We start from the raw sequence: 19,035 nt of genomic DNA, 5'->3' as shown, positions 1-19,035 counted from the left end.
TGTAAAATCTTTTTCTCTGTGGTGGCAAAGAGATTGTCCTCATATTTGATCGATAATGGATATGTTGACAGCTTTATCCAAAAGGGAGGAATCCCAGGCTTTGCAGGGTGCCTAGAGCACACTGGAGTCCTCAGCCAGCTGATACATGAGGCCAGGACAAAGAAAACAGATCTAACAGTGGTCTGGCTGGACGTGACTAATGCCTTTGGGACTATCCCCCATGATCTAATCCGGACCGCTCTCAAACATTACCGTATCCCAGAGCATATTAGTGTAATGGTTAACACCTACCTGGGGGGAATTAAACTTCGCTTTAAGACAAAGGACTACATCACTCAGTGGCAGCACCTTGGATGAGGGATTGTCACAGGGTGCACAGTTTCTCCAATCCTGTTTGTCATGGGTATGAACCTCATCAAGGCAGGGGGAAAAGAAAGTAGAGGTCCAATAATGGATTCTGGAATTCGCCAACCAGCTGTTAGAGGTTACATGGATGACCTTATAATCACTACGTCCTCCCATGTCCAGGCTCGGTGGGTCCTAGTAAAGCTTGAAGAGATGGCAACATGGGCCAAAATGACATTCAAGCCAAAGAAATCCAGGAGCTTGATTATCAGAAAGGGGAATATCACCTTCAAATACAATCTGGCCATTCAAGGGGAGACTATTCCTACCATCAAAGATAACCCTATCAAGTATCTTGGGAAATGGTATGATGAGTCATTAAAGGACCATAATAATGTCCATGCCACTGAGAAGCAAGCACAGTTGTGGCTGGAGAAAATAGACGCATGTAGACTACCAGGGAAATTTAAAGCATGGCTATATCAACATGGCCTGCTCCCCAGACTGATGTGGTATCTGACGGTGTATGACGCCCCACTTACTGCTGTGGAGGAGCTTGAGCGGAAGATCAACTCCCATCTGAGAAAGTGGTTAGGCATTCCACCAAGCTTTACATCAGTGGGGCTGTACATCAGGTCAGGGCAATTGCAATTGCCCCTTTCTTCCCTGGTAGAGGAGTTTCAAGTACCCAAATGTAGAGTGGCCATGATTTACAAAGAATCTAGAAACAGCAAGGTCAGAGAAGCAGGAATAAAAACAAGGTCAGGACGTAAGTGGGAGGCCTCTGCCTCTCTGGCCTTAGTGGAAGGAAATCTGATGCTCAAAGATATCATTGGAGCACCTTGCATTGGATGACAGGGTTTGGGAATGTCCCATTTTCAAACTTGGGAGAAAGCCAATCCAGCGGAAAAAAGAGCCATGATCCAGGCAGAAGTAAGGGACCTGGAAGAGGAGCGAAGGAAAGCAAAAGCAGTTGAGCTTGGTTCCCAAGGTGCTTGGACACGGTGGGATCTCCCTAAGCGGAAAGTGTCATGGAGGGAGCTCTGGAGGCTGGAGCCATACTGAATCTCCTTTATGCTGAGGTCCGTTTACGACACTCTTCCGTCCCCTGTCAACCTCCATAGGTGGGGGTTGAGAGATGACCCACTATGTTAAGCTTTGTGGGCAGAAAGGAACAATGGTTCACATTCTGTCAGGGTGTCATACAGCTCTCACCCAGGGCAGATATAGATGGCACCATGACAAAGTGGTGACAGTCCTTGCTGACATTTTGAAGCAGGAGAGAACAAGGAAACGTCAATACAAGGGGAAGGCGGCCCCGGCTATAGCCTTTGTTAAGGAGGGGTTGAAGCTATCAGGGCCTAGTATGTCCAGCTCCAGCTTATTGCAGTCTTCCCAGGCATGGGAGCTTAGGGTAGACTTAAAGAAAAGACTTCAGTTTCCGGATTTGGTCCACACAACTTTGAGACCAGACGCAGTCCTTTACTCTGTTACAGGAAAGAAAATTATCCTGGTGGAGCTTACTGTGCCATGGGAGGAGGGTTGTGAAGAGGCATATGAAAGGAAATCTGAACGTTATAGGGAACTTGTGCAGGATTGCAGGGACAAAGGCTGGCAATCGTGGTTGTACCCTGTTGAGGTGGGATGCAGGGGATTTCCAGCCCAGTCAGTCTGGAAACTGTTGACAGCCGTTGGACTAAGAGGAGCAGAGAGGGGTAAGGCAGTGAGAAGACTTGGAGAGGCAGCAGAGAGAGCCTCCTGTTGGATTTGGAATAGGAGGGAGGAGCTGAGCTGGCAGCCAGGAGGGAGTGAGTAGTGGCTGGCCACCACTGCTGACCCACCAACAGGAGAGTGTTATGGTTAAGGGTCGAAACACTCAATGATTGTTGGTAACCATCTGATGACACAACCTCCTGGCTGAGAGCTCCGGTCATTGTAAGATGACTCGAAGAGTTGCATCTTTGGATGTATGTTATCGCGTATGCTACATGTCGTGGCACGCACCTGCCGTGAGATGCCCCCCTGTCTGTATCGCTCACAGCAGAGCGCTCCGCTGATTTTTTTTATCTCTGTTGTGGCAGCATGGCCACACCGCTGCCCAGTAATCCACCTCCAGAGGTACATGCTGAATATGTCATGTTGGGTGTTCCACAGCTCTGACATCCCGGTCAGCTGTGTTTTTTTGCAGCGCAACAAGCCTGTCACATGCATCAACTCGCTGATGGGGAGCAACACACTGCGCATATCTACACATCTCATATTACAGCTGTGATGATCATAATGTCTCATATACATTGTGTAACCCATGGAAGGGAATGACAATGCCTGTGTTAAATGACATCCATCATGGACATGACAGCCCATCCAGCTGTGCACTGGACAGCAATCGCACTGCACTCCGGCCACTGTTCATGCTTTTGATAATGTTGAATCGGGGGAGGGGGACGCAACACCCTTGCACGTCATTCATGGTGCTCAGAAGGGGCATGACACACTCGCACACCATTTGTGGTGCTCGGGGGCGGACACAACACACTGACCACCCTTTGAGCTTTCACCACCTCTATGCACCACAACAGTTGTGTCCTGGGCACTACATTTGTGCTGGCCATGGGAATGGGCTCACATTTTCTAAGTGCCCCGTGACTGCTGTTGGAAGTTTGTGGGTGGCACCTCAACTCTGGCTGAGTGTGCATCAAATGGCCATTCAAGCGCCATTCACCCTCAGTCGGCCGCTGGTGTGAAGGCTGGTTCAATCGCAACATTCAGCCAGGGTTCAATATGGCCAAACACTTCATCCAGTCCCTTGGCCGCAGTCCAAAGGGTCCAACCTGCGTATGACATGCCATACAAATGTTGCAACCATTGTCAGATAGCAATACGACCTCATCTTGAATGCCGTTCATTTGGGTTCCCAACACAAGTGCAACGCGAATGTGGACTGCATGTGCTGTGGGTAAACAGTTTTGCCAACTCTCAGATTGCAGCTCGGATTTTTCATGAGTGCCATTCAAATCTTCCTTCATGCGCCATTCAGCCTCATTTATGTTATGTGTGAAGGGGCCTTAAGAAATATCTTAGAATTCAACGAATTCTTAGATTTTTCTTAGAATGATGTCACGAAGAGCTACTCTCAACATCTTCATGGCTCTCTTTACCCCCCTTGAATTCAGCTACCAGTAACTGTTGTCTGTTGTTTGAGATATCTGCTTATTTGTTATTATATATATATATTTTTTTTACTATATCAAGTGTTTACTGGTTTTGTCTGATCAGAAACAAAGGAGTTAGGTTCCAAAAAGTACCAAACAACTCTGTGCTGAAGACAAGGGGCGGGTTTCCCCTTTATCTGTACGAGCCAATACGATTGCAGCAATAAAACCCACCCACTGTACCGGCTACATTGTCTTTTATAATAACCGCTTGTTTGCTGTGTTTGGAGTCTCCCACAAGATGGAGACCCTGTGTGGGCTACATCTCTAGGGACCCAGGCCTGTTCTTCAGCGTGACTTTGGATAAATCCAAACTGAGGAATAGTTTCACTTTGTAGTTTGTAAAGGACAGGATTACAATAAGAACTGGGTAGAATTAACACTGTGAACTCCTTAAATATGCCCATTGTTTACAAATGATTTATTTATTAATTCTATATTCTAGGAGGCAGCAGTGCCTTGGCTGCTGGAACAGTAGTCTTTCGAACTCAGTAAGTTAACGCCAAGGTTTCAAACGTGCAAAATACAGATGCAGTCAACTCCTGCTAAATTTCTTTTTGATCTTGATGACGTGTGTTGTGAATGCAAACATTGCCAATTTTCAAGTTCCTTCACAATATTTAGCGCACTTGGGTGGGAACAGCTCAAATTGCATCTTCATCAAAATACACATTGTTTCACATGTGCTTTGGTGTTTGTGGACATTTTAATGCACATACCTTTAGAAAATCAGGCCATGTGACTGTAATTATCTTAGAGGATTTTCCAACTGATGTATGCAATCTAAATTTCATGTTATCTGTGTTGTATTATTTATGATTTATCCTCTTTCTCTTGCTTTAGGACAGTCCACTGATCCTCCAGTCAGACAGAAATGTGACTGTCAATGCCAGGAATGACCTTGGTCAACTTACCGGTCAGCTCACTGTGGGTAAGAGAACGAAATCTATTTTAATTCCTCTTGGACAGTCAGGTTTAATGCTTTGTTGGTACTTGAATTCCTAAATGCGTTGACATAATTTTACTTGAAAAAATGCTGCCTGTTTCCTCCAGTGTATCTCACTGAGGCCGATGGCTGTGTTTTTCTTAAATGAAGACCATTTCCCATCATACCATTTATAATAGTATGATGGGAAACCATGTTATGACATGATAGCAAGGAAATTTGTGCCATGTCTCACAGCATTTCAAGCGTGTTCAAAACTAATAAGCTGCAATAAGCTAATATTTCCAGTATTACAATATGAGATGTATTGTACAGTATTATATACGTCATTACAGGCAGAGAGGCACATCCAGGGATGCACAGGATTGTGTGCACCCAACATTTTTGTGCATGATACAGGTTTAATGACAGAGGCACTCAAATTCTACAAGATGTCCATAAAGTATTTGTGTGAGGTGGAGATGTATGTTTCTATTGTTGAAACACTGAAAGAGAGCAGCCAAAAGAAAGAAAATGATGCATGCTTTGAAAGAACCATGGCGCACAATAGAAGGTGTCCACACTCAGAGAACCCCAGAGTGGCCACAGAGAGGAAAAATAGAAAACAAACAACCAAAAAAACAAAAACAAACTTGTATAGCACTGAAAATACTATTGCATGTATACAACATAATTTGTTCCAACACTTTAATTTGTGCACACCAGATGATGCAGTGGATACAGCTAAGAAATTAATTCCTACATCTGCAAGCATGTATCTCTCTAAGCAAACATAATCTGTTACGTCATTTAATGAGAAGGTTTCTGTTTGCCACCGAAACACACAATAGTATTACAACACAATATTCATTCACAGTCACTCTCAGTTTAGTGTCTCGTGGGAACTCAATCAAATTTTGTGAAAAAATATATAAATTTATATTGTATGTGCACTGTAGATCTGTGAACTCTATATGGTAAAACATGCTCTTATATTTATGCCTTTTTTCATCTCTATCATTGCCTATCTCTCCATGGACCATGATGGATAGAGATAGACTGAGACCATAACCTGCTATGCAGATGACACCCTCCTCTGTCACTGCACAGAGCGGACCACAGGGACAAAGAACATTTTGTACATTAGGGGTGTCACAATACACAGATGTCACGGTTTGGTTCACACCTCAGTTTAGAATTTGGTTCGGTACAAGTTTGGTTTTTGAATATTCTTCAAATCTTTTCTTGAAAATATGTCATGTGGATATTCATGTGGATGAACTGCTTTGTTTCTAGAAATGGGTTTACGAATGTAAATAATTGTAAAACAAAATCATCCACCATTTATAGTTAGATGATTTCTGTTTTAATGTCCAAAAATATCAGTCACTGGATGAGATATTTCATGTCATTTGATTTTATGCATAGGTCATAAATAATGTTAAAAAGGCTAAATATAACACAGTCATTTTTTTTTTCATATTGTGCAACTCAAGGAATATTTGTAGATCACCTTCTGTGCATTTGCTGTTATTAATTAGACTAATTTAACTCCATAGGGAGTTAGTGAAAGTTAGCATGCAAGCTAACATCTGTAATATGTCTTGGAAATGACTCCAGAGGTGTTATCATGTTACAAAATCAGTGTTTTCAGTTTTAGAAGTGTTTATTTCTCACTAGCTTTTACATAATATACCAGAAACGAAGCTGCTAGCAAGTAGCAATGCCAGGAATTGATGTCACCATGCTACCCTCGGCAAAATGTCTTGTAAATAAGTTCAGAGGTGTTATTAGGCTCCAAAAACAGCCTTTCCAGTTTTAGAAGTGTTTATTTATCGCTAGCTTTTACATCATATATGAGAAACATGTATATAAACACACAAAAAAGTGGTTTTGAAGAGACCAGTGACTGATGACATGGAGCAGCTCTACTCTGACTGGCTGTCACCCGCATCACTCATAAACAAAATGGATCAGATTGAAACAGAATGTGACTTTTTAACTTCTTAAAATAGATCAAGGTTAGTCATTTTTTTAACTTGTCCAAGGTCTGTGTCCCAAGAATGTTCCTTGTGAATTTCAAGAATCTGACAGTTATAGGACTGGACTTGTGCTGAGCGCAGACAGATGGACAGATGGATGGATGGACGAAAAGCCTTTTCAATACCCAATGGCCATATTTGATGGCCTTGAGTAAAAACACATTAATATTGGATTGACATAGGATTTGCTCCCTTTTTCATAAATTGCATACAGTAGCTTTAATCTGTGAGCAGCAGAGCGCTTCATCGGGCACCATGAGACAAAGTGTAAATATAAGTGTTTTCTTTTCATTAAAAGTTTTTGAATTGTATTGCATCTATTCATTCGCATTGGATAAATTTACTGTGCAGCGCATTGTTTTGTATTTTATGTCACATGACATATTGAGACAAACCGCCTTTGATAGTTTGTCCATTTTCAGTTTGTTTGATTTTTGTGTAAATGATGGTGTCTCAAAAAACCTCACTCTGTACAGATTTGAAGTCAGTGTAAACAGTGGTGCTATTTGGCGTGCATCTGATCTGTGAACTTTTACACTAATTCATAAAAACATGGACTTTTGTCATAAGGTGGTAGCATTGTTTGTCTAAACTCACGTGCAGTGGACTGATCTCATATAGGGAAAGTGATTCATTACAAATGCACATTGGTACACATTTGTTTGTAGGTTCATATTTCAGAAAAAAGTAAATTAACCAATTCCATTCTTCCTTCCAAAGTTTCTGAATTGAATAATGCCATTGCTGGCTTCAACTGGCTGGCTCAGTGTTCTCTCTGATCATCTCACGCACAGAGAGCAGGCTGACCCCACCTCCTGCACAGAGCAGGAGATGAGAGGGACATGTGCAGTAAAACTCACGGAAATGTTGGTTACTTATGGAAACAAATATGTATAATCATACTTTGTTGTGTTTTATAAGTGCAATAAAGGTTTACAATCATAAAGAACAAAGGAAAAAGTAAAGCGGAAATAATTTTCCACACACATTTATTCAAAGCACACAGCAAACTATAATAAACAACTGTTTTGGCATTTTATAAAGGTAAGTTGAGGTCTTGTGTGAAAGACTGTACAACAAAAAGCTCAAACAATAAACACAAATGCAACATTTTGAACAATATATACAAAATAGTCTGTGCATTTTGTCTTCAACTCAAAGCAATTTCTGTCTGCTATTACACAAAGGTCACGTCATAAATTTCTATTTCTACTGTGTTTTGGAGTCTTCTGTCTGACTTTGCAAGCAGCTTTCATTTCACACTTTGGCTCCAGTCTGAGAAGCGGCCTCTCTCCCTCACCCCATTGATATGGTAAACAGTGATTTACGCCAGAGGGCCACAGAGTAATCCAGTAACATTCAAATGCAAACTAGTGGAGCAATCCTGATAGTTGTACACTCTTTGTTTGAGCACATGAGATTGCTCATGCGAAGCTCTCCATCTGCTTTCACTTTTGCTGTGTAATGGTGCAGGGCGCATTGGAGGAGTTAGGGGGCTATTCAAACGGGCCAACTAGTAAGATATCACTCCTGAAAATGATCTTTGGTTTATCACATGAGATAAATCTACCCCATGATTGGATTTTGGAAAACCATGTGACGGTGAACCAATTCCGATTGGACACTCACATTGCGCACGTCATCACACAGCTTCCATGAGGAGTACAAAGACAGCCGACGGTGGATAGAAAGTCCGCAGAGTTAACTTTTCAGCAAAAAAGTAAGTTTCTATCTCATATCATTAAAAAAGTTATTTATAATTTAGTAAAGCTTGGTCCCAGCCGTCGTATATGACGCCACAGAGGTTTAAACCTTACAACATATATAACAAATTCAGGGCTTTTAACTGTGGGGGATGGGTGGTAAATTTTTAATTGAATATGATGCTCTTGTGCAAAGAGTACACATTTCTGCCAGCCACTTGAATGTCACAGAAACCACGGCTGTGGCTGACTTGAGAAGAAGGGAATTGTCTTGGTAAAGTCTCATCATTGTCAAGAAACAAGGAATTTGACATTGATAGCCTGGCAAAGCTTATTTAGAGAGTATTGGCAGGGTACTTCCCCTTTATGATCTGACTCTTTGAAATTCATCCACAAAGGCAATCTTCTTTGCATCTCAGTAAAATGATTTCATCACTTTCCTAGAAGATGAAATGTCATTGATTACACCTCCAAAGCGTGTCTCTTTGGCTCTGTGTGAATGTGGTGGGTCCAACACTGATCCTTGAATTGAAAATGTTTGTTGAAATGAACTGGATATGCATTAAGACAGCTAAAGTTCTCATTTGACACAATCAATATGGTGTGCATGTGGCCCTCTCAGGCGATCATGGTTATTGGTCTTTTAATTTTAAGGTCTTTTCTCAGTATACAGTATACTCAACTCTCTTGTGGGAAGTACCAACAGCAGTTGTTATATAACTAACAGTAAAATGTGTGTCATATGTGATGCAGACAAGAATACAGTAGTACACACCAGGCATTGGAGATGGATGCTTGATCGAGGATACTAAAACCCAAGGGCTTTAGCATCTGTTGCGAGAAAGTGTTTTGGTGTCTGAGAATAATATGTGCTCACTGCATAACTCCTCCTGGCCACCTTTAGGGCCCCTTCACACATACTATAAATGTGGTCAAATTGCGCATGAATTGCACATGAAGCAGGAATCGTATGCAATACGTGTAAAGTTGTAGCTGCCTCAACACCTTGTACACCTGTTGCTACAACTATTTACGTGCACCAGCAGCTGAAAGACAGAGTGTGCGCTGTGAGAGCCCATTTGATCCCTCTCGCGGCAGGTGTCGGCCAAATTCCACATGACACACACGAACATCTAACACCGCTCGCTTGGCACTTAGAAAATGTGTGGCCATTCACGTGATTAGCATGACAACAGTCAGCAGACAATCACTTTTGAGCTGGCGATGAAATTTGTCCAAGTGCCCCCACGACTGTGGAGTTGCCGAGTACACATGTAGTGTGCCAGAGTGTCGGCTCCCAACCGCAAAACGTGTGCGTGTGTTTCGCATGCTCCACCCAACACGTGCATGCCTGTGGTTCACCCCCCACTGGCAAGGTACCTCTCATCTGATCACAGAGTGACACCTTGGTCTGTGCTATGAATGGACAGGGGGTGTGGCTGGCTGTCATCATCAGCAGCTGTTGACAACTCTGGTCCTGGACATCACAGCTACAGAACACGTACCATGTTTTGATGGACACGCATGTGTGTGTGCTTGCTGTCCTCGCGTGGAAATAAATAAAAACATATATCGCTTTTGCGACGGGCTGGACAGCGCGCACATTGACGGGCTGCCCCAGGTGAAATGGACTGTCAAATTATGTGGACACACAGCAGGCATGTCTGACAGGACACACGTGACCTGTGGCATGTATACAATAAACATGTATTGTATACATGTTTTATCCATCACGCTTCATTTGTTCTTTAGGGCTTCTTATAACAAAATGACTGACATGAACATAATTCACATTGCTGTCTTCACTTGAAACATGTCAAGCTGGTCATTTCTGAGGTTTGACTTCAGGTGACTCGCACTGACATCAGAATGTTGGAAAGTTTGAATGTCATTGCCACAGAGCATTTGCAACCTGACAGCTGATGTTAATGGTGTTTTTATATAAGAAGCTTCTCTCCACTGTGGTTGTTATTTAATAAACACAGAATAGACAGATCCATCACATGGAGGCTGGATGGACATATTCTTCATTTTGTCAGCACCTTTAAAGCTTTAAATTACTGACGGCTGATCTGTTGTTCAAACATCCTAAAACTGCTATCCAGGTTTATTTTGCAGTCAGCACAACCATTCTGTGTCAGTGTCAATGTTATTCACCCCTACTTTCAAAACCTTATAAATGGAACAAATAATAAATAAATAAATAATAATAAAAACTTGCTGTCTCCTGGTTGGTCCACTTTTCTGTATATGCAGAGGAGGCCTTGGTGGCCACCAGACCAAAGTTTTGGAAATGTAAGAAAATGACAGACAAGCTTATTTTGCATAATGTGTAACTTCAAAATTTCCACTCGGCCCCCTAAGTGGTTGGATAGTGACCCAATTTTTGTAATTTTGGCTCTGCACACCACCACACAAGAGATGAAATGAAATAACCAAGTTGCGCTTCAAGTTGAGACTTTCAGTTTTAATTTAAGGTTTTAAAATATGTATACTGCAATTGGAATTGCAGCCATTTTATACATAGTCCATCAATTGTAACAATCCAGAGGGGAGGTGATCATCTACAACCACCATCACTAACAGGCAAACTGTAGTCGGGGTCCAGACCTATAGTTGCTAGATGCACACAGGAAACAACAATCACCTGCATTTCAACCAGTCAAATCATTGGTTGTATTCAGAGCAATATTCCGAGTGAAGTCAGGCAAGGGATGAGGATCGGCACTTCTAAATCTGAGGCCATGGTTCTCAACAGGAAACCGATGGATTGCTTACTCCAAATAGAGAATATGGTCTTGCCAACGTGAAGGAGTTCAAGTACCTCAGGGTCTTGTTCACGAATGAGGAGACAATGGAGCGTGAGATTGGCCGGAGATTCGGTGCAGCAGGGGTGGTATTACATTCGCTCTACCGTACTGTTTTGACAAAAAGGGAGATGAGCAAAAGGCAAAGCTCTCGATCTACTGGTCAATACTCGTTCCTACTCTCACCTGTGGTCATGAGAGTTGGGTCATGACCAAAAGAACTAGATCACGTGTACAAGCGGTCAAAATGGGCTTCCTCAGGAGGGTGGCTGGGGTCTCCCTTACAGATAGAGTGAGACGTTTGGTCATCTGTGGGGAGCTCAGAGTAGAGTCGCTGCTCCTTCGCGTTGAAAGGAGCCAGCTGATGTCATTCGGGCATCTGGTAAGGATGCCTCCTGGGAGCCTCCCTAGGGAGGTGTTCCAGGCACGTCCATCTGGGAGGTGACCCTGGGGAAGACCCAGGACTAGGTGGAGAGATTATATCTCCACACTGGCCTGGGAACGCTTCAGGGATCCACCAGTCAGAGGTGGCCAATGTAGCATGGGAAAGGGAAGTCTGGGGTCCCCTGCTGGAGCTGTTACCCCTGCGACCCGAACCCAGAAAAGCGGTTGAAGATGAGTGAGTCAGGTGTGCACAAACAGAGACAACCACGAGACAGTGGGTAAAGGAAAGACACTTTAAAATGACAAAAATAGACAGAGATAACAAAGCTTTTAATTCAGAAAGGACAGACTTGTTTATGTTCATACTTTCCACAGGGAAGGTCAAAATCAGTTTTCCTCATATGCACTGAGACCATGGCTATAATTAAATGTCACAATGCGAAGAGTCACTACGAGACAAAGCACATATCTTTTGAGCAATCAAATCCACTCAAATCCAAAGGGCACAGATAATTTATGACCTATGTGCCCAGTACGATCAATCCACCAGAATCCTGACACAATCATTCACTGCCCAACTAACTCATTCTGCACTTTATTTATTTTTCAAAAAATAAGCACTTTAGTTTAAGGTGCCTTTTTCAAAGGTTTTTTGTAAACCTTATTTCACTAAAAACAAGAAAGAAAAATTTATTTAGTTTTTTATCACAGTTCTCTGCAGTTCAGTGTGAAAATTAATAACATATGTTGAAATAAAACTAAATTGTGCTTTCTTTACTGTATATGACAATCGGCTATTGACTACATACAGACATTGATACAACTACTAGGCTAAACCAAAACATATGACACTGAATCATAACACATTATGATGTTCTGGGCCTTTTGTTGAGGACATTTTGTCAAAATGGACCTCTTTGAATTGAAATGAAATCCTCTTGATCGAGAGGGTTGTGTTGAGAGGTGTGCTTGTGAACAGAGGATCCTTGGTTTGATTTCCCAAAAGATGGGAAATTAATCCCCAAGTTGCTCCCAGTATGCAGTTGAGCACCTTACATTGTACCACCCTGACATTGTCTGTGTGTGTGTGCGCATGTGTGTGTGCACGTGCACTTTTCCATCTGCTTCAAATGGAAAAGCATGAGAAAAATGCAATCCATTTACCATTTTAAGCAGTGAAAATGGTCATCCATGGCCATCAGCTTTGGCCATGTGGTTCACTTCTCATCAGCATGATACAGCATGCAGTTGCTTCAGTGTTGACAACTCCATAAACTGGACAAGGCCAAGGATATACCCACAGTTTGCCTGGCTGTGGCAGATAGATGACTAGGGATGGGTATTGATAAGATTTTATCAATATCGATACCATTATCGATTCTGCTTATCGATCTGATTCCTTATCGATTCCCTTATCGATACCTCTTGTAAATTTTTTGTGTACTAAAAGTAGCCGTTACAGGTTTTCTATGTCAACAACATTTTATTGAGTCTTAAAGTAAATATATATGAAGTTGGTCACTGGATCCTTAAACTCTGGACATAATTAACTCTACATGGTGGATTGTCAAAAGCATTTCCTTTCAGACATTATTGGCATGAATGTCTTTCCATACATCTGAGCTGAGCTCTTACAACTGACTGCGCTGCATGTCAGGATGTAATTCATAAAGAACGCAGGACGTCTCATTTTGGGAGGAAAAAAACATTTTAGCCGATTGTAGTTTCTTGTTTGTATTACAATGTTTGGAAAGAGGTGTCATTTTATTTAAAGCGGTGATTCATTTTGAAGTTATTACTTCCGACCAGACTCTGTCTCAGCAGAGAGCGGTGCAGTGTTTGGAGCTGTGCTGAGCTTCTTGACTGCAACAAGACAAGAGTCCCAGTTAGTGACTTTAATCCACACAAAAGTGACTCATGATTAGCATACTTTAATGGCCTTGAGAGGGGTTAAAAAGCGGACTTGCCACTTCTGAAGAGCAGCAAATCAAAGAACGAACGAGCCAGTGGATCGAAGTACTGCTTCATTGGTTCACACTTCAAAGTGGAGTCACGCTGCAGAAGTGGTGGATTACAGACCCCCTGCAGGGTCTGCAATCATTGCAGAGAAATGATCATTTGCCTGACAAACACCCTCAAAAACAATGGCCGCTCTGAAGGATCGATAAGGGAATCATTGGCCCCAGAGACCAAAATAAATTTTCATCTACTGATACATTTTCAACATCTCCTGGAAGAACAAATCTCAAAATTAATGCATATTTAAATGATCCTAGATTCAACCTTTCATTTGAACCATCAATGATCATGTTGAAATAACAGTATACGACGTGGAAGTAGGACCTGGAATGATTTTCCTTTTAATTGTAAACCAAATGATGCATTAACTCAGAACAATTAAACTACATGAAATTCATGAAGACTGAAAAGACTGTTAAACCATGTCAAACACTACAGCTAAAGATTGTAGAATATTTTAAAAATCAGGGTAAAATATCAATAACGTACCTTATTAGTCCTGCAGTGAAATGCTGATTTTTGGGTGAACCTTGTTTTGGCGTACCACCAAAGTTTTTTTGCAGTTCTGATATCCTTGGGTGGTGCATATGAAGATCCTGGGTAATGCCCCTCTTGCACCCCTGGGCAATTGCATAATATGCAAATGAAGTCGGCCATTACGGAAAATCTGTTATCCATGGATTAAGATGTTAAATAATGGAATAATGAAGGGGAAACTTATTTGCGCTCTATGGAACGATTACCAAAAGATATTCTGAACCATTTCATGAAAGGCCATCACGTAATGCGGCACAAGCCTGGATTGTGGAATGCAGTTTGGTCAGATATGTACATTGAGAGTACATTTATGCGTTATGGTCATGGCACTGAGGGCATCATCGGCATTACACTGAAACCATCTGCCTTGAAGAAGTGAGCTTTCAGCATGCATATCTGCTTGAAGTTAGAAGAAGATGTTACCAAGATGACAAGTAGTAACAAGGAGACAGAAGTCACAACACACAAAGAAGAAAAACCGTCTCGAATTCGAGATGATAACCATGATCGAGCCAAAATTAAAGACAAATTCAATTGTCCATAGATCCTTTGGATTCATCAGACCATCCAGATGGCATAGTCAATATTGTGACTGGACTTATCACTCCATCTGTTGTGAATGTAGAGCAGGCCTTAGAAATAGGAACAGCACAGCTGGTTTCTTTCGAGAATTCTCTGCCCGACAGATTCAATGGACCAATAGGCAAGGAGGTGGTCACAATGAATACAACAAAAAGTCGATAAAGGTGGGAGGCAAAGATGTCTACGATGTGAATCTAATATATTCAAGGGTGTTGGGCATTCAGCAATCTCGTGACATTGATTTCACAGATGTATTAGACATGAACTTGCACCATTGCCAACCTCAATGTTTAAAGACACTGGCGATATGCACACTGCCACTGGAAAATCCTCTTTGAAAAAGAAACTTAAAGTTACTCTGTCTTCATGTCATGTATATGATGTGCTGAGATAACTATCATTGATGGCTGTGCTATTCCCTGGTGCATACATTGGCCTTGCAAGGGAACTGTGCAGGATTACATTGACAGTTTCTGTACCTTTGTGATCAACAAAACAAAGGTTTCAGATGTCTATGTTGTGTTTGATCACTACTATGAGAACAGTATTAAAAGTGTCACAAGATCAAATCGGTCAGGTCAAACTGCTAGCCGATGCCATCGCCTCAACTTGACAAGTCCTCTTCCCCCACAGAAAGTGGTTCTCACTGTAGTGGAGAATAAAACTCAGATAATTGATCTCATTTGTGCAGAACTAGTGAAGAAGGAGCTGTGCGGTCCCCACAAACTTGTGGTTACTGGAAAGGATTCCAAACCAGTTGAAGTCACCAAAGACGTGCTGGGAGAGGTCGGACTTCGAAACATTTCATGAAGAGGCTGATGTGATAATGGTGCAGCAGATGGCTAGATTGGCACAATCTGGGGTTAAAAGTGTTTCAGTTGTGTCTGATGATACAGATGTATTCATCTTACTGTTGCATTATTATGCAGATGTTCACCTCACATGCAACCTTACAATGGAAGCAACAGGAAGTGACCGAACAGTCATTGATATTGCAGAAACTGTTAAGGAACATTCACACATAGTAGCCAACTTGCTCGCCATGCATTGCTTGTCTGGCTGTGACACTATAGCCCAACTGTTTGGGATAGGCAAAGGATCAGCTTTGAAAACCTTGAAGGCAGGACATTCTCTTACCAAGCTTGGATACCTGCATATTCCAATGGCAGAAGTGACTGCAGAGGCTACAGTGTTCATGGCACAGTGCTATGGATCAAACAAGGAAGTTATGTCTGATGTTAGAGTGGAATTATGGTCAAAGAAGAACTGCAAATTGCCAAAGGGTGCTAGAGGGGCATTACCCAGATTGGTTAAAGACACCCCCTATAGATTTCAGAACTGCAAAAAAACTTTGGTGGTACGCCAAAACAAGGTTATGTCACATACCGCAGGACTATATAGTAAAAAGCCACACATTCTTGTGTAAATTCCTGTAAATCCACTTAAAGCCACAGTGTCTTTTTTCCCATGAAAAAAGTCTACATTAATAAAAACTAATTTACATTGTTGTGTAAATTCATTTAGTCTAAATTCATTCAAAGCCACAATGTCTTTTTTTTCAATGAAAGAAAGTCTAGATTAATGAAAGAAAAAAAAGGCACATAATCTTTTCTGAAATTCTGTTTGAACAGCACAATTTTTATTTTCCAGAGAGAGAAAAAATTCTTGCCAGTTCGCTTTTCCCCTTTATCTTTCAGGTGTGTTGATGAAACCAGCAACAATTCCACGGATTCTTGTCCTTATCAGACTTTTTCAAACTGTCTTTCTCGCCATCTTCACTCTGTCTGATGTCGCTCCATGACACAGACATGCTGCAAAATTCTTATTTTAAAAACTTGAAAGTTCTAAAAGTGTGCGATGTCCACATGCTACATTTAGCTAAGCTTCGCACAGGAGCCACAGTGTCACCGCAGCAACCAACCAAAACCGCTTTACGACAACTGTCGTAACAGTCAGGCTGTGAGTGACATTTTTCCTCTGCGAAATTCCGTGGATCCGAGGAAACTGATATGTATATGTAACACACAGATCAGTGTCCGCGGACTTATAAAAGTTGTATGATGTCGTAAAAAAAGAACGCTTTGCGATAAGCATTTTAAACACTCAGTAACGATCATGATTAAAGAGTATAACACTAACACCCCCCACCCACCCACCCTGCCCATGATGAAATCCACGGAATCCCGTGGATCCGCGGAGTTTTCACAGCCCTGGTCTCTGGGTTCATGTTTACTTTGCCCTAGCAATCAGAGTCTGGGGAGCTGTCAGGTGCTCTGAGCAGGAACCCCGTCTTCCTCTTCCTGTACCGCTGAATCCCTGAGTTTGTTTTCTAGACATTGAGTCACTACGTGAAGATGTGGTATTCTTTCTTGATTGGTCCACTTCTTGTTCTGCAAGCAGTGCAGTCTTCTCATCCTCACTGATTGTATTCTTCCTTTACCTAATAAGGACCAGGCACCAGAATGGCTCTACTCTACTCTATTCTACTCTTCCTTTAATAGATATTTAGATATACCTTAGTATACACTATAGTTCTACCTTAGAATTGGAATATATTATAAAAGACTTACCATATTGAATTTTCATGCACTGATCACGCAGTTCCCAGCCACTTCTTCCAGTTATCAAACATTCATACACAATTAGCTGTCTCTCACGCATGTTATTGCTGAACATACATTCCACAGTAAGGACGTCCTGTATTCCCAAGAGATTACCATAGCCTTGTACACAACGTCAACATACCTTATTCGCGAATGAGTCACACAGTTTTCAGTTATCAGCCACACAGAAAAACAGGTCACACAGTAGGCATATGCAACAGAACACATTCAAACATGATCATATAGGAAGAACAACACAATCAACCTTTGGGAGATCAGGATGACTGGTTGTCTGACTTAGCAATTGCCATCCAGAACCTAGTGTAGTTCCATAATGTGGCAAATGCAGCAACTCATATCTAGTCTCTTCCACCTGACCTCTCTTCTCCACTATCCCAACATCACTGTGGGAGGTGATGGTCTAGTGGTTAAGGCGTTGGGCTTGAGACCAGAAGATCCTCGGTTCAAATCCCAGCCTGACCGGAAAATCACTAATCCCCTATTGCTCCCGGTGTGTAGTGAGCGCCTTGTATGACAGCACCCTCACATCGGGGTGAATGTGAGACATTAATTGTAAAGCACTTTGAGTGTCTGATGCAGATAGAAAAGTGCTATATTAATGCAGTCCATTTACCATTACCATTAAAATCACAATTGGGTAGTGTGAGGCAACTCTACACAGTAAAATCACCAATGTTAAATTAACACTGGCAGTGAACATATGATCCCACTCTGGCCAGAGTAGGACCATATGTTCACTGGCAGTGTTAATTTAACACTATCAGTGTTAGTTTTACACTGGTGATTTTACTGGCAGTGTTAATTTAACACTATCAGTGTTAGTTTTACACTGGTGATTTTACTGTGTACCTTTAATAAGACTCAGGAGACTAGAAACAGTTAATGATTTAATCCATGGTGATATTGTACCGAATGTTAGAACAGTGTTTGGGGGAGATCCCTGTTGCAGCTTTGAAGGTGTACACTGCTCTTGAATGCTGCTATCAAACAAAGGCAGAGGTGGAGCTTATCCATGCATCAGACAGAGACCAACCAACTGGCGGCGGTGGAGTGGAAGTGGTACAATTTCAGGCCAGCAACTGCAAGCAGCAACTCACAACTAAGTGGAAAGGTATGTTTCTGTTTAAATGTCTGTTCCATCTTACCTCTGCTGCTTGCAGTTGCTGGCATGAAATTCTACCACCTCCACCCCACTGCCGCCAGTTGGTTGGTCTCTGTCTGATGCATGGAGCACAGCGGTGTTTTTCTGTATCTGTTAGCTGTTTAATCTGCGCAGTTAGATTGATCTAGTTATCTAGATTACGATTTGTTTCTCAGTGTAATCTTCACGTGCCTTAACTAAAGCACTCCTTCTGCTGAATCACCTCTAAATTATTTACACATTATTCACTTTGCGTGTTTTTAGGAATCCGCTAGCTTAGCGTAGCTACTAGCTCTTAGCCGATTTAGCATGGCGGCTTCTCCTGTCTGACCCGCACTTTTCTGCTCTGGGTGTGAAATGTTTAGTTATTCCTCGGCCTCCTTTAGCAGTAACGGTACTTGTAATAAGTGTAGCTTATTCGTAGCTTTGGAGGCTAGGCTGGGCAAATTGGAGAATCGGCTCCGCACCGTGGAAAATTCTACAGCTAGCCAGGCCCCTGTAGTCGGTGCGGACCAAGGTAGCTTAGCCGCCATTAGTTACCCCCTGGCAGATCCCGAGCAGCTGGGAAAGCAGGCTGACTGGGTGACTGTGAGTTGGAAACGTAGCCCTAAACAGAAGCCCCGTGTACACCGCCAACCCGTTCACATCTCTAACCATTTTTCCCCACTCGACGACACACCCGCCGAGGATCAAACTCTGGTTATTGGCGACTCT

The 19,035-nt window shown here is 42.2% G+C and overlaps 1 protein-coding gene across 1 annotated transcript in view; it reads left to right on the top strand.

Annotated features, from left to right (window-relative positions):
* The window catches only part of LOC117527125 (zeta-sarcoglycan), a 1,464,030-nt gene that overhangs the window by 1,124,676 nt on the left and 320,319 nt on the right, over nt 1-19,035 (top strand). Inside the window, exon 4 of the mRNA XM_034189309.1 lies at nt 4,401-4,488. Coding sequence (XP_034045200.1) covers nt 4,401-4,488 — 88 coding nt within the window. The remainder of the gene's footprint in view (nt 1-4,400; nt 4,489-19,035) is intronic.

Source organism: Thalassophryne amazonica, chromosome 15, assembly GCF_902500255.1.
Source record: "Thalassophryne amazonica chromosome 15, fThaAma1.1, whole genome shotgun sequence".
NCBI lineage: Eukaryota > Metazoa > Chordata > Actinopteri > Batrachoidiformes > Batrachoididae > Thalassophryne > Thalassophryne amazonica.
Note: the sequence above shows the minus strand (reverse complement) of the source record. Positions and strands in the feature narration are given on the sequence as shown.